Source organism: Opisthocomus hoazin, chromosome 28 (genome assembly GCF_030867145.1).
Source record: "Opisthocomus hoazin isolate bOpiHoa1 chromosome 28, bOpiHoa1.hap1, whole genome shotgun sequence".
NCBI classification, from domain to species: Eukaryota; Metazoa; Chordata; class Aves; order Opisthocomiformes; family Opisthocomidae; genus Opisthocomus; species Opisthocomus hoazin.
Window position 1 is genome coordinate 7,168,687 of NC_134441.1, and position 22,581 is coordinate 7,191,267.

Here is a 22,581-nt window from a genome sequence, read left to right on the forward strand (position 1 = left end):
ACTGGGTTTTGTTGCTTTTAATCCCTCCCCCGTGGAGGTTCGCCTCTCGTGGAGGAGAGGTCAGCTGTACAGCACAACACTTCATATATGCACTAGCAGTTAGATTGGTTTCTAAATTAAAAAAAGATGGACTTTTTTATATATTGAACATAAATAAAAAAATTACAAAATGGTCACCTTTCTTACAGAACGGATGCAAACTGGATTATGAACGTGCCTCCAGGTGAAGCTGGTTTCTCCCCTGCCCCCACCCCACCCCAATAATAAATAAATAAAATTCATTAAGTTTTGGATCCTTTAGTGGTGCAGATCGGGCGCTCGGACCGTTACTGGGCTTTCTTCCCTGTGCCGTTCTTGTCCGCAGAGTTTGTTGAGGTTACCAAGTTCACCGGCCCGTCTGAGTGCATTGAATCTTTGCGCGGCGGCATGCGCTCGTTAATGCGATCCAGCCCCCTGGCTTCTTCGAAGCTGCGGATCTTGTGCTGCGGCGAAAACCCACGAATGGCTGCAGAGAGAAAGGGCCGGGACAGAAGAGTTAGGCCGAGCGGCGGGTGGCCGGGCAGGAGCCCTCCAGCACACGCCAGACACGTACGGGACAGAGTCAGGGCGACAGAAAGCACGTGTCTGGCTACGGGAACCAGGAGACGGGGCCGCGGGTGATTTTCGGCATCGCCAGCTCGCGTGGGTACCACAGCGCAGCCGGGGAGCTGAGCTTGGCCAGGTCACAGCGGCCAAGCCGAGGGACCCAGCTCTGCTCCCTCACGGATTCTCTTTTAATACCGTTTAGTAGGAGGAACTCGAAGCCCAGACAAGTGCTCAACGTCCCCGCACAGTGAAATCTCGGGAAACTTTCACAGCTGAAAAACACCACACTAAAATAAATAGATAAAATAAAAAGGCAAAAACCAAACCAACACAAGAAAGACACCACCACAAGGCTCGAACTCCGACACAAGGCACGCGCTGCAACACCAGGAGAGGGGAGCGGCTGGTCCTCGGGCTGCAGACCCAACGCTTCTTGCATGACCAGGAGACGCGCAGAGAGTCTTGGGCGACAGAGAGTATCGTCCTCGTGGTGATGGTATGGACCAAATGGCTCACCACTTCGTCTTACAGATAATTTAAGAAAAAAGGGGGTCATGCCAAATCTTTTCACAAGTGCTTGGCTGGGTTACAAACAAGCTCCCCTTGGTAATCAAGAAGTTCTCCACACAGGCATACGAGTGGAGCTGTCAAGGAGAAAACCTCCCCAGACATCAGCCTGATGGATCTGTCATTTCTAGAGGAACTACAGGGAGAACACGGCTTCTCCACACCGGGACCAGCTTGGCCCACCTGTGGGGAAGGTGAGAATTACCCTGCTGTCTCCCAGAGGATTCTGGCCAAGCGTGCTGGCAGATTGGGTTAGCCGGGGGACGAACTCGGGCACGAGGCATCCGAGAGGAGACGGCAGGACCCCAGTGCCAGGGTCTTGAGACACCAGAGCACAACCCGCTCCGGGGAGCGGGCGCTCTCGGAACGAAGGTATCGCACCAAGAGCCTCGTTAAGGCAAAAAATAGACTTGAACCAGCCCACTGTGTATTTTTCGCTTCCCAGCAGGGGCCCATCCTCCCCCACTTCTGGTGATGCAAGAGTAAAAAGCTTCCATAAGGCGTATAAAGCTCTTTAAAGTTAGCGCACACACACACGCACACAGAGATGATTCGAGTCTCTCGCCGGGTTCTAGCCATACCTTCCCGTGCCTCTACCGCTTCTACTGTGGCTGCAATACAGAAGAACAGTGGCATGCAAAAATGAAGACAGAGAAAAAAAAACAAAAGAGTGACAGTGAGTGATCCAACGTCATCGCTGCGACGCAGAGCCCACAGCCTCCCAGCCCCAGTGCAGACGACCGTAATCAAAACCGACTGGCGAGGGGGGGGGAAAAAAAGGTGACAGGAGCTCGAGAGGAAAGCGGAAAGGGGACTCCCTCGGGGTTAGCGTCTGCTGAGCACCGACACGGGGAGTCTCCTTTCCTGGCGTCCGCTGGACTCGTCACACAGAGAAATCTGACGGGAGGGAGCAGAGAAGCGGACAGACGGCTTGCCGCGGCGTGCAGGTGGCAGGGACGGTGACCGGCTCGGGCTAAGCCACGGGTCTCCACCTGCATCTACAGCCCCCCTGCCCCCAGCCCGGCGGCTCTGTGGCACCCTGGCCACCTTCAGCAGGGAAATGATGTGGAATTCACCCCAGAGCAAGGCCACAGCTACGTAAGGGAAGCGACCCTGAGGGACGCCATGATGTTCTGGAGCAGTGGGGAAGAGAGGGGCTGTGCGTTCCCCGGGGGAGGGCAGGCAGCAGCAGACACCAGGCTGCTCCGCTCCCGACGCCTTGAATTAGAACAGGCTGATGCTTCAAACCCAGTTCGGCTTCAGCTCCTCCTCCTGCAAGAGTTACCAAGCAACCAGGCACCATAAAGCTGAGCAGTGTGCCCCTTCCTAGGTCTGCCGCAGCAGCTGGCCAAGTTTTGGTAGTCCCTTCCTCAACATCTGTGAGGAGGCCCTTGGCTAGAGCAGATCCCCTGCTTTTAGCCTCAAAACTCCACGTTTTTTTTTTGCTTTGGACACAATATAAAGGCCACAGGGTCCTAGAGAGGCCACGGAGGAAGAATGGAGTTGTGGCTGAACATCTTTGCTCCAGATCCAGTGACTTTCTTCAGGCAATTTTGCTGAGCTGTGCTGCGAAAGGCTGGCAGGAGGCTCAGGGAGGGAAGGGGCCCCGCTGTCGCTACCCACAGCCCCACCGCTCCTCTTTCGGGGTACAGAGGCACCCCAAAGGAGGGGCAGCCCCCTCCTCTCCCCGCCAAGCAGACGGGCTCCCAGCACGACGGCGCGGTGCGGAGGGACGTGCAGCACAGGAAGGGGTGAGAGAAGGAGGCACAGTGAGGAAAGGGGTGTGAGAAGGGCACGAGAAGCGGGGTGCTGGGAGCAGCACGGGGTGCCAGGAGCAGCAGCCACAGGAGCAGGGTCGGGTAAGGCAGCAGCAAGGGTCCAGCTTGTTTGTCCTGCCTCGGGGGGACGCGCAGATCTCGGCTTCGTTACCGGGGGAGCTGCCTGGCAGCCCCTCGGAGGAACCCCCCGGGAGGGGACGGCGCAGGCACCGTCAGCGGCTGGGGCAACGCTGCGGCACACGAGCGAGCCGGCCGCTCGAGCCGAGCTGCGACAGCCGCCTTCCCACTCAGGCTCTGTTCCCAGGCCTGCAGAAGAACCGGGGCGACAGAAACCATTATGGTTGCCATTAAAAAAAGAAAAAAAAAAAAAAAACCAACTTCATACTCCTCTGCGGGCAGAGAAACTCAGGAGTTCGGGAGCGGTATCACATCTCCTCCACCCCCAGGAGCGGGCAGCAATATTTACACATTTCTCAATTGCGAATTATTTAATCAAGGCACGGCAATCCCTGAACAAGCCCTCTGTCCTGAGCCCGCAGGAAATCACCCAGCGCTGATGGGAAGGGGAAAGCAGGCTGGTGAGATGCCAGCATTCAAAGGCTGGCGGCAGGAAAGGATTAAAACGCTGGATTACAGGCTTCCCTCTGGGGACACACGTTACTCTGATAACTCCCTCCCTGACCACCGGCCAATCTCCCTGCCCTGCGAGTCCCCAGCTCGCTAGCTCAGCCCTGCTCTCAGCACGCTAACAAGACGGAGCAGTTGGCTCCCGAGGGATGGAGCAAAGCATTCGCCAGCAACAGAAACCTCCAAAACCAGATCAAAACCAGGGGGCCGAGAGAAGTCTCAACGTGAAACACACAGGCCTGGAAGAACCTCCTTCCTTCACGTGAATCTCAGCTTCCTCTGCTTGGGGTTCACGACTTCCCAGGGTTGAAATCGGAGGGGTTTCGTTTCACAGAGAACAAACAAGCAGGCGTGTTTGCTTTGACATTCACCTACAGGCCATCACACAGCAGCAGCCGACAGGTGAGCAGAGGATGCTTATCATGCAGCGTTAGAAGGGAAACAAACGATCAAAAATCGTTGCAGAAACATACAATAAAGCAATACACATGCTTTATGCGGGGTGTTTGCTGTCTTGTTTCTCACGCTCCCCTTCTCGAGGGTACACGGGGACATCTTGGAAGGCTCACCACATCCCCACCTACATTTCTGCTTTTTCCTATTTCTGAATCCTTCCTCCCCGCGGGCCTGACCCATCTCTCGGGTCGCCCGGCACCCTGAAATGCACCTGCAGGCACCGAGCGAGCAGTGTTTGGGGCAGCGGAGGGCCCGGCACAGAACCGCAGAGGGGAGGATCGCTCGTACTCACCGGTCTGCAGGGTCTGCCTCCCCCCCGAGAGCACTCCCAGGGGCAGTGTACCTGTGGGGGTCAGGCCTTTGAGAGTCAGCACGCTCTCGCTCTCCTCCCTGCGAACAAGAGGCATCGCAAACAGACGTAAACACCAGACCTCTGCTTACTCAGTCGCGACGCGTCAGAGCTACGGCAGAGCAGATGCATCCTGAGAGGGCTTGACACACCTAACCGGCAGCATTTCTGCTGGCAAAGGTGCTGCTGCCCGAGACGAAGGTTTCTGCGAGGGTCAGACCGCCAAGCACACAGAAACCACCCCCTCCAGCCTCTGCCACCCGCTCCGAAGCGACGGTCTCGGAAGATTTTCCCCCAGTGGGACTCTGCGTGCCCGGTGCGCCCTGACCAACGTCCCCCGTTACCCAGACCCCAAATGAAACTCAGACCCCAGATCAGAAGCCGCTTCCTTACCGAAGCACCGAGAAGACACGTGCCATCTTCCCAATGGCTCTAATCTTATTCCTGATGATCTCTTTACGGACTGTTGTCCCACCTTAGGGAGAAAAAAACAAACACCAGCATGTTTAAGGCTTCCTGCTTTCCAGGCACAGGTAATGTCAATATGAAGCACCTGCCTGACTCCGGGAAAAGAAATCATGGTTTACAGATTCACAGCTACACTCTTGAGAGAACAGTGCTGAGAGGATGGCGGTCAGGATGGCAGTGAGAAGGGCAACACCAACGAGATGACACACGGACTTAAAGGTCTAAAGAGAGCAGAACCACCAAAGGAAACGGATCGGACAGGTCTCGTTCGAAGCTCACCAGGTTTGATCACACTACACAGGATGTAACACAAATGACTCAGCCATGTAGACACAGCTTTGCAAGGCAGAACACTGACGAGTCTGCTGATGAACGCCGCAGAACACCGGGCTGTGCTCGCCGCGGGGAGGAGTGTCACGCAAGCATCAGCTTTGGCATCCAACGCGCACAGTGAACGGCTGGCCGGAGCCTCGCAACTCTGCTTTGACCCCACACAAACACAAAGTGAGATACGTGAACTCCCCTTCCGCTACACAGACCCAACAGGAGAGAAAAGCATGGAGGGTAACTGAAAACAAACAAAAAATCAAAGTACAAGAGGTAACAAATACATCTCCTCTCAGCTGAGATTCCTCACATGGCCCAAGTACACATTAGGACAGTACAAGCCAAACCGGAGGTCTAACATGCACCGATGGCTCAGCCATGCACTAAGTGGCTGCATTCAGAAGTCAGATAGAAACGTGACCCCGTTTCTCAAGTTCCTGGAGGAACGCAGAAGGGTTAAAAAACACACGGCGCTTATGTTAAAACTGAAAGGGGATGAAGAGGCTGCCCAACTAGTCAGCTATTCAAATCCACTCCAAGGAATCTGGTGGCACAGGCAGTGAAAATTAAGCTTGTAGCAAATTCTAGCTGGGTACCTTTCTGATAGCTTGAAATGTAGTGATCTTCAGGGAGAGGAGACACCAAGAAACAAGTAGATGAAGACAGAGATAGAAGAAACAAATTTAATTTTCATGGGAGGGAGAAAGAAAAAAAACAAAAACGAAATGCAATGGGAGAAGCGGGTTAAAGTCCCAACCTGTCGACCGAAGCAGCGGCACCTTGTTGTACCACAACGGTGTTCTGCTTCTCCGCGGGACTGACTGTCCTCCACCCTACACGGACGGGCACGGGCAGCACCCCGCACCCCCACGGCCCCGCTCCTCGCCCCACGTCCACGCCTGAGCTTCCTCTAGGCCACCACCTCGCCCTCGAGCCATCCCCCCCATACAGAAAGCGCAGATCAGCTCGGCAACTGCTTCGCCCCTTCCATGCATAGCTGGAAACCGGGGTCAAAAACTGCATTCTACATTTTGGGGGCGAGATGAGAAGCCGCTTTACAGAGGAGTTCACTGCAACAGATGAGAAGACAGGGTAGATAATTTTGGTGCAGAAAATTTTGAATTGGGGGAAAAAAATAACCACTTGGGAAGCGGTCTCTGTACGGAGCAGGAAACCGTTCTCCAGAGCTGCTGGCAAGGAGCGTCTGTCGCAGTGAATATAATTTGATTTCTCTGTGACTGAACAGCAAAGGAACTAAAAAAAAAAAAAGTTTCCTACCCAGAATTGCACAAGGGTTGGCCAAAAAGGAACCGGAGCCCCTGGCTGGGCATCCAGCTATAAATCAAGCGCTGATGGCTCTCGAGCTGGCACCACACACCTTCCCCACCTGCACCCCACTGCTACCAGCGCGGGCGCAGCAGCGTTTTTTACCTTCCAATGTCTCATCACCATCTGAAATCAACTCATCATCGGAGCATATGTTGAGGATGTTAACGAGCATTTCTGTGACTGTAAGAAGCACAGACAGGAAGATTAGGGAGGCCTGGCACGGGCGCTTGGCAGACAGAGGTATCTGGAGGACGAGCTGGACAAGCAAAAGATTTCAAGGTCATTTCTACTCTGGAAGTGGCAGCCCAAAGACACTTTTAGCTGCATACTGCTGGTACCTCGCAGCAGTACCCAGAGCAGACGACACACTTTACACCTTCTGCCAAGGAGGTGGATGCAGTCCAAGCACATCGCAGATGAAGCAGACGTGGGGAGCGGGGTGCCAGCACTGCTGCGGCACAGCCCGGGCTCGCCGAAGGTCCCAGCTCCCCAGCCCGACCCGCGCAGCAGGCCGCCTGCCTCCAAGGACGTCGGCTCTGGGGGGAATTCAACCTTTGGTTGCCTCACCCTTGGCACTTCGGACCTTGAAGTCATGCTCCAGACGTACGGCACTGGGGTGGAATTTAAACTCATCGGGAGATGTAAAAAAACCCTTCTGCTGAGAAATCGAGGCAAAGCCTTGGTCGTATTTTAAGCTGCCTCGCCCCCGTCAGAATGAAACAAGCCTTTAAATTGAAGTGAATGCTTCCTTTGCAGTGGGCCACAAGCCAACGGGAAACTTTAATTTCTCTGCTGCAAGCCCAGAGCAAGAGAAACGTCTCCAGATCCTGAGGTGGGGCTACGCCACCCAAGATCGGCCCCATCAGCAGGGCAGAAATGGCAAGAAGGGAACGTTTTGTTGGTCAAAGCTTTCTAGAACTGGCATCATCAATTACTTCCACAAAATTCTACCCGGTAATGCGCAGAGCTCCTTGAACCCAAACTGCCTTCTGGTGCTACTAATGAGTTACAACACTCTCCCAACACGTTTAATAGCCCGTGGGACAGGTTTGTAACACTCGGGGTGCTATCACCAGTCCCTGGGCAACTCACAGCAGAAATGCAAACATCTCTTACCCTTTTCCCCTACAAAAGGCAAAGACCATGTGAAGACATCCATGAAGTTGGGGAGCCAGTACGGATGAGGGGAACAGTTGAACTGCCTGATGTTCATGACGTTGTTTTCGTATTTCAGTACAGCAGCTAGGAGAGAAAAAGGAAAGACAACCCGTGTCCATAGGCACTGCGTCGGCTCCTGGGAGTTGCACTCGTGCTAACGAAACGTCATTATCAGCCAGAGGTTGCCCTCACGCAGAATCAAACCAGCAGCTCTCCGAAACGAGAGGGCTTAAGCAGCAGTTTTTCAGTTCACCCATTATGTTGTTTCACTAAAGCTCATCGATATAGTGAAGATCAATTTAACAAAGCTGTTAAAATTTATGCAAATCAGAAGTGATGAGCTCAGGGCCAAGATCCAAAGCGAGGGGTGAAAAAAGCCCCCACAGCTGAGGAAAGTTCCCCATCGTACTCATACGGTTTTAGGGGTGCAGCGAAGTTAAAAGCTTGCCTGTACTAGCAGCTTCTCTTTTATGGCAGCATCCATCACCAGCGCTCAGTTGTCATGTGGCTGGAAATGAAAGCATTATTCTAGGCTTTCTAACTTGACAGCTAATTGCCACAGTAACACATTAAGTCTTCGAGCCAGAGAACCCAGCCACTTCCAGCTCCCCAGCTGCTGTCAGTTTAACATATCAAGCTCTTTTTCATTTCTTGCGTAAGAATGCAACCAGAGGAGAGGGCGGAGCGGGCAAGGCAAGGGAAGCTGGCGAGGGATTTCCTAAGGGTCCAAGGACAGTGCTGCCACCTAAACAGCAGCAGTGACCTGGCCTTGTCAGCCTTACCCTTGTTGTTATAGACATCTAGGTAATTTGGTGCAGAGAAGATTGTGATTAGCGATGGAAAGCCTGTTGTCTGGCTCTTCCTGTACATTCGGTACCTGAAAAACAGGTCAAGTGTTACACGAACTGGTCTTGCCACGGGTGGCACGAACGCAGACGGAGTAGCTGCAGCACTTACCCAGCGTCCTGGGCTTCGTGAGCTCGGATTACAGATAGCAAACTATTGTTCTGCAAAAATTCACAAACTGCAGGATAACTGGAAAAGAAAAAGCAGGGACCCATCAGCGTGTAGCACAGGAGAACAGACAGCACCCACGGTCTGGGCTTCAGGAACCAGCCACTTGCAGCATCCATTCGGTTTGTGTGTCCAGCATCCCCAAACAAGGCCAGTATGTATTGCATCATTCGAAAATTAATTGCAAAGCATTCTGTTAAACAGACCCCTGGTGCCAAATCCTCCCTATCAGCCTGGCTACAAGTGGTCTGACAGCACAAATGCTTCTCTTTTAGACGGGAAAAGATTATTTCCTCGAGCTCCTGGTACTGTCCAATGCCTGAAAGCCATTCGAAAGGCACCCTGCCAGCTAAAAGCAGCATCTCTGCTGTCCTATACCACAATTTCACAGAGCAACGTACCCAAAGAGAGCTCAGTATTACAGGAGAAGAAAAAACAAACACAATTTTGCACGTTAGAGCCAACTGAAGACTATTTCAGAGCCAGGTACACCGTCAAGTCCCACAGAGTGATCTGAATAGCAATTTATCTCCCCACACGTCTTAGTGCAAGGGGAGAGAAAAAGCTCTGGACCACCAGAGCCCCCTAAAACACCACCTACCTGTAGAAATAGGAGCAGCCTCGCACAGTGTTGTGGGCGAAATGCTCCAGCGTTTTCTCATTGCCGTAATCCTCCGACGGATCGGACCAGAGCAGGTCACACATCGGACCGAAGGCTGGCGGCTCCTTAAACCTGTCTAACTGAAAAACGTACCCACAGTCAGGACAACGCTGGTGAAAGCTGCAGCGGCGCACACAGCCCGACGGCGTGGACACGCAGAGCGCAGCAGCCTCAGCCTGCAGCTCCAGGCAGCAATCAAGCAAGCCGTTCACCACGGGACTAATGGTAAGCTATGCAAAAGGACCACGGAGATTACTTACTTTCCTAATGTCATCTAGACACGTGATTTCTGGAGACAGTCCTCCGTGAACACACAGAAACTGCTGGTTTAAGAGGGCAGCAAGAGGAAGACAGTCAAATGTATCCATACACGCATCATACACTCGCTCCGAATACTTGATTCGACCTGGAAAGATGGGGGGACAGGGGGAAGAAGAGAGGGGAGAAGTGAATTCATTTACCCATTTACACAACAAAGACTGCTCAGGCTGAAAGCAGAGCTTTTTTTTTTTAATCCCCTTTTTTTTAACCCTTTTCTTTTTTTTTATTTTTTTTTTTTTTTTTTTTAAAGGGGAGTCATTCATGCATCCAAACCTACACGATGTAGGAACCATTCAGCAAAGCTTTGATCAGCCAAAGAGCTGATAACTAAGCTCAAGGAACCTATCTCCTAAGGTGATACGGAAACTCCACGTCTATGGCCCACCAAGCCGAACTTTGCACCCGTGTATTAGTGAAAATGCTGACTGAGAAAATGCTTGTTGGATGTGAAGATAAAAAGGTTTCACAGTAATCTGGACATGGTCAAGAATACTAATCTCCCTTCAAGCTATTTTCTAGAACACCTGCACTAAGATTAACATAGAAAAGAGGTTAGGTGCTTGCCACGGTAACAGAAAACCTGGGATACCAATACAGCCATCCCTCCGCTTTCCCACGTTCGCATGCACCTCCAGACTCGGAGTCTTACCAGCCTCAGCTGCCAGGCAGATTCCACACTGGGAACTGCAGCGGCTGTTTAATTTGGCACAGCAATATTACACAATCATTTAAGATAGGAATTGCCTTTTCAGCTGGACACCAGCGCTCCGAGGCAGAATGTGACCAAGACGCCTGCAGCTCAACGAATCTTCACGCAGGATCTTTCGGGGCTACAAGTGATCACAATCTCCGCTGGAAGCCTCATCTAAACAGAGGCGAGGAGGATGTTTCGAGACATTCAACAGAGCTACCACGGCCTTTCTGAAAGCAGCTTAGCTTTACAGCAAGCCTCCAAGTCTGTTCAGAAATAACTCCCAGCCCTTCCCGTTAGAAGGGAGAGCAGAGGCAGAGATCACCACACGGCAGGCGCGTGTCTTCTTGCATCTGCAGCCCCTTCGCAGAGCGGCAATACGCTAACACGGCCAGATCTTCGAGAAAGCCCCGTCACTGCTATAAAACACGTCTCTGTCTAAAGCAAAGTGCATGACTGGAAAGTTTACCTTTCCTCCAGCTTTATTTCAGAGCTACAAACAGGTTTTTTCAGCTGCACGCTACGACAGAGGAAGTGGAAAGGCAGTCTCTTCTGCTTTCCCAAAGGGAAAAAAAAACACCACTACCTCCGGCTTTCTGCTTCAAATCGAGCCCAGCTCAACAGGAGCTCATCTACCACCATCTGACGACTCCAGTATCCAGCAGAGAGCTGGCTGGTGTTTTCTAACTCATTTCGGAGTAAACAGACGTCATTATCTCGGTACCTATCAGGCTTACCCTGTCCGGCAGCACCCAGAGCTGAAGGGCTGAAGACTGGACTTGTGCCTTGCCCGTAACTATTTCTCGAGGTCGGGTCCTTGAGCGACGACTCCCTAATAGCACGTTGCTGGCGTACACCTTCTTTATTGCTTGGAGGAATGACGGTCATCCTCAGGGGAGAGGGGCCATTCCTCGACCTTTCATCATCATTGGTTTAAAAATATGTAAATGCTGGCACAAAACTATCTTTAACTCAACTAAAATGATCTTAAAGGTAATGATTCTCCCTAGTGCAAACACTGAGGAACAAATCCTTTATTTGCTGCCAGTTGTAATCACTGATCCCAGCTGCACAATCTGGAGCTGAAAGTCATTTGGCAGTAATTATATGTTGCTGGGCCTGAAAGTCAGGGAGGGGGGTGCGTGCAACTGGCTCATCGGCGAGGAGAAGGGGAAGATGGGTTCGCATTTCTTCCATCCACGCTCACTCTTCTTAACCAGAAGGCCACGCCAACATGCACCCAGTACTTTTCAGGACATGTGTGTGTGTGTGTGTATATGTATTTATTGTTTTTTTAGCAGGAGTTGCACAAGGAGAAGAGCTGTGCATGCAGGAAAAAAACCAGCACCAGCCCTAACCGATACCACTTCTGGCAGGCAGAAAAATTAAGACCCCTATCTGGTCACAGCACGTTAATATATTTAAATCCTTACACTGCTGATACTTACATTCCTGCTTAAAGGTGAAGTATTCTGTGAGGTGCCTGCACTCGTGGTTCCCTCGAAGGAGGAACAATGTTTTGGGATGATTTATCTTTAAACTCCATAAATACAGCACGCACTGCAAGAAAGGGAAGGAGGAGAATGGCATGTAATAAAAACCTTTTATAGGGCACTAATCATCCGTAGACTTCGCTAAGTGTTTCTGGGAAGACACCCAACAAGCTGAATTCAAAGTGGAACCCTGATAGAAACCCAGCTCCATAATCGGCAGTAGATCTTATCTTGGCCAACTTCGCTGGTGGGGGGGAAGCCACACCGAGCGTTTCTCTATATTAGGCCCGAGTTGGAGAAGTGACAAATGAGATCGCATTCAACTGAAACCGGCTCCGGGCTGGGTGGGGGCAGCTTTTCCTTCCAGCAGAAACCGAAGCAGAAAGCGCCCATTTTCAGAGCAGCGAAGCAAAAGCAGCTGCGCCGCGGGATGTGCGCTCCAGATGTCCCACTGCGATCGAAACCAGAGACCATCAAGTATAACAGCCAGCCATCTTTTGCTAGACTTTTTATCAAGGGCATTAAACGCTAGAAAAATTAAACTTGATCTTCCCCCCAGACTTTCCCCTCCTCCGTTTTTCTGCTTACGCGACAGTCATGTGAAGTTCAAGTTCAAAACAGGAAAAGCCTAGCCAAAAAACAAGCTTAGCAAAACCTCCTGGCTTTGAAGCGGGCTTTGCACATCCCCTGTCTGAGCAGCAACACCTGTAACGAGCTCATCTTTGATGAGGCGCAGACCAAAGCCAAACCGAAACCGTCGTTTTCGGCAGGCTCCCAGCAATCCTTCGTGGTGGCTTTCCAAAGAGGCTACGTGAGGGAGGGAAGGGCTGGAGAGCAAGAGCGCTTGCCCTCCTGCGCTATGCGTCGTCACGCTGACAGCTCAATCAGCAAGCATCTAGCACGGGGAAACGTTATCGCGTTTCCCTTGCTGATTTCGAGCGCTGGAAGGACAACCCAGAACGACAGCAAGCCTGACGGTCTGGATTAAAGTCTCTAATAAGAGCTTACCCTTTCAGCTGACATGCTACAGAAGCGGCACACACTTGGAGAACGCGAACCGTGAAGTCTGTCAACAGTTTTACGCTTAACAACATGGCTGATCTGGTGCACAGATCTCCGGGAGCCAGCTGCTGTGGCATGGGAACAACCTCCAGAACCAAAATAAACCAGTTTCAAGTTAGTTCCCAGTACAGACACCTTAGATCGTGGTATTTCAGCACTGAACCTGCAAGGTAAGCTGTACATTAATCACTTCAGCTACACGCAGGGATCCCTAAAACCCAGGGCAGCTGTAAAGCACCCGTCCGTGTCTAACTCAGAATTCAACCCCACAGAAAAAAAAGACTCGATTGCAAAATCTGAACTCTAGAAATGAACAGGGCCGGGGCAGGTAATTTAACCCGTGGTTAGGGCTAGCAAAAATCACGTTTTATCGCATCTGTTATAAGAAGGAAAGCTCCCAATAAAACCATTTATAATTATTCTGTGGTTTAAAGCTTTAACCTCTTGTGTTTGCAACCTAAATGTCACTTTTCCAGGCTAGCATGAGAACCAAAAAGTGAAAGGCACTGTAAATGAACCAAATGACTGGCGGAGGACTGGAGCAAGCAACCAGCCCCGGCATCGCTGGTTCAGAGCCGAGATACACCCTCAGTGAAGAGGAGGATTCGGGATGTACAGAAGCTCAGCGACTTGCAGAAGAGGTATTAAAAAATACATTTTAAAGCGAAATGGAAGTGAACGGAGTCACTCGGCACCACGATTCTTCCTGCACACACAGCAAGCAAACCACAGGCGTCGAGAGCAAACGCCTCCGGTACCGCCGCAGCTCCCCGGGGTTCGCAGCTATTTCGTGAGGCCGCGGGGCTGCCGGGTATCAGAGGGGTGACGGCGAGTAAGGGACATCCAACAGCCCTCGCCAGCTCCGGAGGGGCTGCCACGAGGAACCAGGGAGGTTTCTACACTCGCATGCTTCCGATGCTTCTTGGCGTTTCGTACAGATCCCTCCCCCAGCCTTTCAAGGCACTGCGCCCAGGAATTGATCACCGCGTGCTTACAACAGCCTAGCAGCAACTCGAGACAATTATGGCTTACCGGGCTTCGATAATCTACTTCTCCCCTTCTTCCGCCCATGGGTTTGAAGCCCAAAGCCAGGCTCGGCTCCCCGCCTTCCACTCGCAAGGGGAAAGCTCCGCAGGTCACGGCGGGGGGACCGCAGGAGGCATCGCTACGTGAATCCCGCACAAATGCGAGGGGGCTGCTGCCAAGCCTGCCGCGACCAGCCACGCCGTCAGCTCTCGTACCACCTACAGACCCCAGCTTTTACGAGAAGGTTATAAACCTCGAGCCTGCCAGCTCTTCCCGGAGCAGACACAGGAGAAGCAGCGTGGCAGAACTCCTGCATGCCGGCCCACGAGCCCACCTTCGCTCACGCCTTACAACACTGACCGGATCTCTCTGATATTATTCCAGCTAAAATCGTGCATTCAACCCTGGCAAGATTACCACACATACAATGCCATAATTAGGCAATGATCATGTGTCTCATTGTAATTGGATTTGAAAAACTAGTCTGGCAAAGGTGTATGCCATCATCACGCCACCTTTACTGATACATCTACTCCTTCCATAGGTTCTATTTTTGGTCATAATAATTGTTTCACTTTATAATTTAATAAAACAATTCTATTCATTGTATTCCGGCAGTTCTGGCTCCGCGGACCACGATGGTCCCTCACCAGCACAGGCACAGCCCTCCCTCGCAGCAGGGCTAGGAGAGGGAAGCAGAAGCTCAAAGCGCTGGGAAGCGAGCGGCTCTGGCCCTTGCAGACTGACGGGAGAGTCCTTCCTCGGGATGCCGCGCCGTCAGCGTCTCCAAACGGAGCGGTCCAGCCCGGCTCTCGCGCTGCCCGGCAGCCCCTTCGCTGCCCCGTCTGAGGCTGCGCCCAGGTCAGTCTCGCTGCCGCAGCGGGCTCTGTGGCACGGACCGAAAGCCAAGGCTCTGCAGAGTCCTCTCCCACCAGCCGCCAGCCGTCGCAGCTTTCACACGGCTGCTTCCCTCCCCTCTCCCCCCACAACTCTTTCCTTTGAAAGAAATAACAACCAGACCACGCTTCATGGCCTCATTATACTTACCGGGAATGAACGTTGTTAAATGAGAACTTCCTTAAGCCAGAGGCCCAGAAATAATTTGTTGAAGACATCCAGCTGAGCTGATGAACAGAGGCTTTTGGGGTTTTTAAAGGTTTTGTCTGAACCACAAACTGCTCCTTTTACCTTGACAACCAAACACTCACAGCCATGGGGAAAGCTTGCCAGGGTTCTTTGGGCCGCTAACAAGCCACGCTGTTTGCCTTAACACCTCCTTGGCCCCCAGTTTTGCATCTGGTTTCCCCGACTGCCTGCATCAGGATGCAATTATACAATTACCTCCTATTTCATCCAGTTAAAAGGTCACGGTTATCAGCTGCTCCAGGCAGGCACTCGGCAACATCCCCACCCAGCACATGGATGCACAAGCTTGCGTGGTGACTCATGAAAGCCCAGGGATGCTGGCTCTCTCCAGCTTCCCAGTGGCACAGGGAAACCGGGACGCCTTTCCATCACCTGAGCTGCGGGGACACAGGCATCGAAACCCCAAACCCAAAACATTCACCGATCGGCCGTCGCTGCACTTCGGAGGCCGGCTGCTACAGCTCTGGGTTTTATAGAAGTCTTTAAAAAAAAAAAACACAGCGCAAAGACACCGATTCGGCGCCGTCCACGCTTTGCTTGCAGCGAACCTCCACGCCAGCAGCAAACCTCCTGCGGTTTCGCTATAGAAACCGGTTTCTGCACACCCAGGTGGGAATCTCTCAGAACACATCGGCTGCTCTTTGCAGTAGGTGGAAAGAAGAGGCACACATCAATAGGAACAAGGGAATCAACCCTTCTAGATTCTGCTTTATCAGTGACATTTGGATCAGCCCCCGCATGTACTAATCAAAGCCCACCCTGATTCGTGAAAGATCAATGCTGGCTCTGTGGGGTAACGGAGCGCTCGGCGGCTTTCCCTCTGCAGCACGGGGGGAAAGGGGAAGGACGAGGGTCAAGAGCAGCATTGAAATAAGAACTCTCCGCTCAGAGTTGCTGAAGACTGACTGCCCCAAGGCTCTTGAGCCCAAAAACACCAGGCTGCCTTGCACAGGCCCTGGGTTGGAGTGTCAGGCCACAGCAGAGACCCAGTGAGGTTCACCTATAACCTTCAGACCTTCCTCCTCAAAAAAGTAAAATGCCTCAACGCACCACCTCTGTTCTCCAAGGCAGACTCCTCATCCATCACCCTGGAATTCTCCCATATTACCACAGCAGAGAGAAACGAGGGCACCGACCCCCAGCTCCGGCACTCTTTTCTGCAGATCTGGGAGTGAGACTCCAATGTCCAGATCCATCAGAGGGTAAGAGCAAAGAGTGGGAGAAGCACTTCACCCCCCAGGATCTGCAAAATTCATGCGTAGACAGAGGGTATGACAACTGTTGTTTGAAGGTTTCTTGGTTAATACCAAAAAAAAAAATCCTTGTCCTATCTCAGAAAGAGTTGCCGTGCAGTAATATAATCTCTTTTCCAGGTAAATATACTGCAAAACCCATTTACGCAAGCCAAGCCATTTAAACAAGAGGTCAGATGCCTGTTCTTCCCCTTCCTCCCCAGGGGTTCCGGGGCTCCTCCTGCCAGCAGCACCAGCAATCCCGACCGCCGCAACCCCACCTCTCCAGCATCCGTCCGCGCTACCCCGGACACCGCTCGCCGCCACGCCTTGGCTCACCGTCAGTGTTTGGGCACGCAGGGAGCGCAAGGCTGAAGCACGAGCTGCCGGCGGTACGCTCCCAAATCCTCCGCAGGATCCTTCACAGCAGCACTGGCGTCAGCCGCCTTCATCTCTGCCCGCGAGTTCCTCCCCAAAATTTAACTGCGAAAGACCCCTCTGCAGAGCCAACAGCTCAGCTGCTCCCGCACTGTGGTACGCACCCTCCCTCCCCGAAGGGAAACCTCCGAATCTGATATTCCAGGCCAGTTCTGCCCCCTTCCATGCCCCCGTTTCCCCAGATGCCCCCCGTTACGCCGCTTCCAACTGGAATAAGCGCTGCTTTTCCACTCGGCTCTGCCTCTGCGAAACCTGAACGCTGCAATCCGTCGGGGTTTGCGGCATTTGCTAACGGCTCTCCCACCCTGCCTGCTCTGCCGCTCGCAGGGCAGCAGCGAGCCAGCAGCAGCCGCGGGGACCCATCGATTTTACCTTGCCCTTTAAGACCAACAACTCGCAGCGTTACCCAACGCTCGCTCGGGGGCACCCACAGAGCTGCAAAACCCGAACACGGCGCCAGATGTTCGGCTGACATCTGTAAGGTGACAGCGTTATGGTGGCCAGGAGACCCTCACACGGGCACAGCACGGCCAGGTACTCAGACAAACGCCTCGGCATCGAGCTCCTGGGTCACAGCGAGATGTACAACAGCCCAGGGGATTTACTGCTCCTTTTTCCAACCCCGTCTCCGGCACCGCAGGGTTGATGCTTTCAGGGGGACGGTAGGGAAGCAGTGACTCAGTAGTGTAGAGCTTTCTTTTCCCTGCTAAGCTGAATCCTGCAAGTTTTTAAACATTTTGCTTCCCACTGCCTGGTAGGATCCTGTTGCCTGCAACATACAATCAACTCTCCCTCGTGTTCCCCTGACTGACAGCTACAAGTGATATTAAAACTCGAGTTCAGAAGCCAGAATTTAGCCGTTAACCCCACTGCTGCTGTTTCATTCTGTCACTGGGTGAGGGTCCAATTCAAAATCATGACATTTGGACATCACTTTTTGGCCAAAAATCATACTGTTGTTCTTCCCTGCACGCAAAACTAGACTGGAGCATAAAATCCAGCACAGGAGAAGTCTGTACTTGCTAGTTTAGTTCAACACTTTCGGTTAGTTTAGCACCAGCAGCCCCAGGCTCAGCTTTATTTGTCACCTCTATACTGAAGTAGCCTCTGTCCACATAGTCTCCCAGGAAGAGGTAGCGGGTGTTATTGGGTGATCCTCCGACTTCAAACAACTTCATCAGGTCAAAAAACTGCCCGTGAATGTCACCGCACACTAGGGGAGGAAGAACAGCACAAAAGAGGGACAGAATTACATGCCAAGAAAAGAAAGGTCACGATAGCAACAAGGAGCATAGCTTGGCTGTGCCCTGACCCAAGCTGCCCCCGCTTTACATCCAGCTTCTGCAAGGATGTACTCAATCTACACCAGCAAAATCCTCTCTTCTGAGAGTTCAGGCAATTTAAAAACCTTGCTGGTGGAAAGAGCACAGCAAAAAACCCGCTCCTTTGAGCGGCCTGTGCTTCCTAGACGGCCCTTTTTTAGGACTCCAGCGGCAGAAAGCTCTCTGACCTGTGATGGGAGCCTCCACTTCAATCATTGTCTTCTCGTGCCTAAGGATGGCAGCCCCGTCGTTGATGATCTTCAGCGCCGCATCCTCTTCCAGGCGCCCTTCCTTCACCAAGTGGCTCTTCAAGACGTCAAGCCTAGGCTTCCCGTCCTCAAACACCTCCTTCAGAGTGAGCCGCTGCGTGGGAGGAAATGGGACAGCTGGAAATGGAAGCGGAGAAGTTAGCAACACGTCTCTTTGCGGGGGGGGGGAAGAAAAAAAAAAAAAAAGAATTACAGTCTTTTCAGCAGAAGGCTTTCGTTCCAAGCCTCAAGACGAGCATACACTCGGCAACACGCTTTCACCGAAATTATGCTCTCAAATACTGCAGAAGAAAAGCTATGCTGCCAGAGCAACCGAATACACCCCTCAGCATGTTTAAAAAGCCACCGTACACAGACTAAATGCCATATGCATCCGCAGAAAATGCGGGCAAAGCTGTCTCCTGATTCGGTGGGGACAGCTGCCGCCGCAGTGTTGCACTAGAACAGGACCGCACGCAAATATCGGCAAAGGCAGGAGAAAAAGACACCGGTTCCCAGGGACTAGCAGTGAAGGTAGGAGGGCCAATATGGAAAATTCTCCTCTGTCAGGAAACCGCACGCACCCGTGAAGCAGAAGCTTCATCAGGCAACAGCCTCGCACCTCCCAGTGCGGGCCACTTCAAAAACCTCAACCCCAAGCTCAGTAATTGGGAAATCCTGGCAGAATCCAACGTTTAAGGCAAGTTAAAGCCTCATCTATTTGCAACACAACCCCTCGCTTTTAACTCTAGACAGGACAACACCCCATCAAAAGCCATGATTATTATTTTCACGTTAGGCTATCGTATTATCTGTGAGGAGGTGACTTCTAGCAGAAAGGAAGCATAGAAATCAAAAATAATAGTTACAAGCGAGAACCATTTGACTTCCTCAGCTCCATTCTCCTGGGCCTGGCTAATTAAAAAAGGAAAAAGATGGAGAACACCACACAGTATTGAAAGGGTACATAGCGTCTTGATGTAAAATAAATTCCAGGAAGGAGGCCTGGATGTTTGAGAGAAAGGGAAAAACTGGCAGCAAAACCCCAACAGCCAGCCCCAAATGTGTGGCCTGGCCGCAGCGGCCCCCTGCCCCGCCGAGCGCTCTGCATCGCACGGTGCCGCGCAGGGATCGCCTCGGCTCCCCGGCTCCCACAACCAGCACTTCCCCTGCCCTCCGGGTTCGGCCCCTCCACCACCCGGCCCCCCGATCTCTGCTGGGCACCCTCCAGACCGCCCCACAATTCTGAAGGCAAAACGGGCCTTTTCCAGCCATTTTGGCGATTCTGGCGCTTCTGAGTAAGCGGTACCTCCAACACACGCCGCGTGTCACCAAACCCCCTCACTGGATCATCTACCACCGCGTCCCATCTCCCGCCTCGGATGCGGTCACGTCGTGTGGTGAAAGACAGACCTGCACTTAGCTGTAATCCAGCTGGAGAAGAAAAGTATCTGATGTGCAAACGAAGTCCATGCCCGTACCCACCGCCCAGTGAAGACATCCCATCCACCAAGCTCTTTTCAGCGGTGCCCAGCGACAGGACAAGGGGCAACGGGCACAAACTGGAGCAGAGGAAGCTCCAGCTGAACCCGAGGAAGAACTTCTTCCCTCTGAGGGTGACGGAGCCCTGGCCCAGGCTGCCCAGGGAGGCTGTGGAGTCTCCTTCTCTGGAGATATTCCAGCCCCCCTGGACGCGGTGCTGTGCCCCCTGCTCTGGGTGACCCTGCTTGGGCAGGGGGTTGGGCTGGGGGACCCACAGAGGTCCCTGCCAACCCCTGCCATGCTGGGATTCTGGGATTCTGTACACGCCGAACCGAACGGGCGAAGCGATAGCGCTGGTCAGATAATACAGCGACTAAGGGTAATGCAACCGATCTCTTTTAAATGCAAACAGAGCAGCTATTTCGCTTGGAAACCCAGGGGACAGAGAGGAAAAAGCAGCCAGGCAGCCCAAGAGATTCTTTGCAGCCGAAAGCCAATGTTCAAATAACGTGAAATGTAGGGCAGAGGAGAAGAAGAGCGAGCGTAATGAAAGGGGGGCCGGTGCCGGCGACGAGGCGGCCCTCTTTCATCGGTGGTGTTGGCAGTTCTGCTCTGCTGGGTGCTCGCTCCGTGCCCAGCGTGCCCTGAACGCTCCCCGGCACACGCGGCGCCTTCCCCACGGAGATGCCAATTAAAGAGGTTTAAGCAAGACCCCTGCTTATACCAACACCGGCTGGGCAGCGTTTTTTAACTGCATATATAGCTCATCTCTACAGCCAAAAGAAAAAAAAAAAGTGACCCTTCTGGTTAGCGATGAAAAACTCATTGTTTTGTGGAATTTTGCAGGTTTTTTTCCCCCCCTCCGCGCTCTCGGGATCTGCGTAAGGGCGGCAGCGTGGGCTCTGCGGAAGGGAAGCTGCAGGTCTGACATGGCTCGGCTGGAGCAAGGGGGGCCACAAGGGTGCAAACCCGGGCTGGGAGCGAGGAGGCTGCGGGACTCCTTGCCATTAAGGGACTGGAAGGCGATTTCTAAGCGCTTCTGCAAACCGGGCAGTTGTCCTGGCATCTGCCATCTGACTCCAAAGCGAGCGCTTGAAGGTCAAACAATTTCTAAGGAAGAGAACAGAGCAACAGGAACCTTTCAGCTCCACAGTCCCCATCGTCCCAGGCCTTCAAACGCGGCCGCTGACTCCGGAGCCACCCTAACAAAGCAAAAAGTTGGGACAGAAAGCTTAGCGGGGACGGCACGCAATCACAAGAGCACTGCCCGTCACAGAGCTCAGAAGAGCTCCACGACAAGCTCCTGGCATGGGCTGCTTTGCCTTTTCTTGGTAGCCCTAGCACGCGGAGTTATGCAAGATAAAATATGAGGCTACGCTGCTGCGAGCAGCCAAGAACTTTTATGTAAGTTCCCTCGCTGGCTCCGCACGGCCCCACTCCCACAAGGAGCTGCGTGCGATAAGGAACCGGCTTCTCCTCTGCTGCGCCCGCCTGCCAGCCGCCCACCCCTGGGATGCCAGGGAGACCAGCACCGTCCCGGGGATGCAGATGCGCAGCCAGGACCTCACGCCACGCCAGGCATCGCTCCACCTCGCCGGTCTTCTGCTCGCTGTGCTCGCTCCTGCTAACCCTGCCTGCTGTGGGTGACCCTGCTTGGGCAGGAGGGTTGGACTAGATGACCCACAGAGGTCACCCACTGTGTCCAGTTCTGGGCTCCCCAGTTCAAGAAAGATGAAGAGCTACTGGAGAGAGTCCAGCGGAGGGCTACGAGGATGGTGAGGGGACTGGAGCATCTCTCCTACGAGGAGAGGCTGAGGGAGCTGGGCTTGTTCAGCCTGGAGAAGAGAAGGCTGAGAGGGGACCTAATAAATGCCTACAAATATCTGCAGGGTGGGTGTCAGGAGGATGGGGCCAAGCTCTTTTCAGTGGTGCCCAGTGACAGGACAAGGGGCAACGGGCACAAACTGAGGCACAGGAAGTTCCGTCTGAACATGAGGAAGAACTTCTTCCCTCTGAGGGTGACGGAGCCCTGGCCCAGGCTGCCCAGGGAGGTTGTGGAGTCTCCTTCTCTGGAGATATTCAAGACCCGCCTGGACAAGGTCCTGTGCAGCCTGCTCTGGGTGACCCTGCTTCGGCATGGGGGTTGGACTAGATGACCCACAGAGGTCCCTTCCAACCCCTACTATTCTGTGATTCTGTGATTCTGTCCCTTCCAACCCCTACTATTCTCTGATTCTGTGATTCTGTGATCCCACCCCAAAAAAGCCTGCGTGGTCCCCCCCGAGCCGGTCGTGCAGTGCTGGGGCAGACACCCGTGCCGTGGTGCACCCAGAGCTCTCGAGCGCTTCCAAAGCTTTGGGGGGGCTGCAGGGAGAAGCCCCCCACACCCCAGCGAGTCACAAGCAGCAGGCACCGGAGCCCGAGCAAAACCCAGACCCAGCGCTGCCCGCCGCTGCAGCCGGGGACGAGGACTTAAGTAATTAGCGTCGTCAAAGCAAGTAATCCCGTTAGCCAGCATAACTTGTGTAAGGGCTTTAGTCAACTCGGTACAAGCAGTTGTCTGATGCACAAGCACCCACTTTTTGAAAGATGGGAATCTTACCCTTGTTAACGCTGCGTTCTGGCGGAGCGACCCGCAGCGGGGCCCCTCCTGCAGCCAGCCTCGGCTCGCGTGGAGCAGCGGCGGCACGGCCGTCAGAGCAAGAGCTGACCCGAAACCTCGGCCCCCAGGGCACCCAGAAGGGTGGCAGAGTCTTGCCCACTTCCTGCTGCTATCTGCAAACTGGGGAAATACCTCCTTA

At 53.1% G+C, this 22,581-nt stretch overlaps 1 protein-coding gene across 5 annotated transcripts in view; it reads right to left on the bottom strand.

The window, feature by feature from the left end:
• Positions 1–2: 2 nt before the first annotated feature.
• The window catches only part of PPP3CC (protein phosphatase 3 catalytic subunit gamma), a 35,418-nt gene continuing 12,839 nt past the window's right edge, over positions 3–22,581 (bottom strand). For 2 of the 5 annotated variants that reach the window (XM_075444850.1, XM_075444851.1), the window contains exons 2-15: positions 18,239–18,436; positions 17,817–17,941; positions 11,780–11,891; positions 9,580–9,725; positions 9,260–9,399; positions 8,602–8,679; positions 8,427–8,521; positions 7,603–7,728; positions 6,589–6,666; positions 5,754–5,780; positions 4,756–4,837; positions 4,306–4,403; positions 1,734–1,763; positions 3–505 (exon numbers count right to left, since the gene is read on the bottom strand). In XM_075444850.1, the coding sequence (XP_075300965.1) occupies positions 327–505; positions 1,734–1,763; positions 4,306–4,403; positions 4,756–4,837; positions 5,754–5,780; positions 6,589–6,666; positions 7,603–7,728; positions 8,427–8,521; positions 8,602–8,679; positions 9,260–9,399; positions 9,580–9,725; positions 11,780–11,891; positions 17,817–17,941; positions 18,239–18,436 (1,514 nt within the window). In that variant the 3' untranslated portion in view covers positions 3–326. The remainder of the gene's footprint in view (positions 506–1,733; positions 1,764–4,305; positions 4,404–4,755; positions 4,838–5,753; positions 5,781–6,588; positions 6,667–7,602; positions 7,729–8,426; positions 8,522–8,601; positions 8,680–9,259; positions 9,400–9,579; positions 9,726–11,779; positions 11,892–17,816; positions 17,942–18,238; positions 18,437–22,581) is intronic. The other 3 variants (XM_075444854.1, XM_075444853.1, XM_075444855.1) reach the window with 3 other exon arrangements.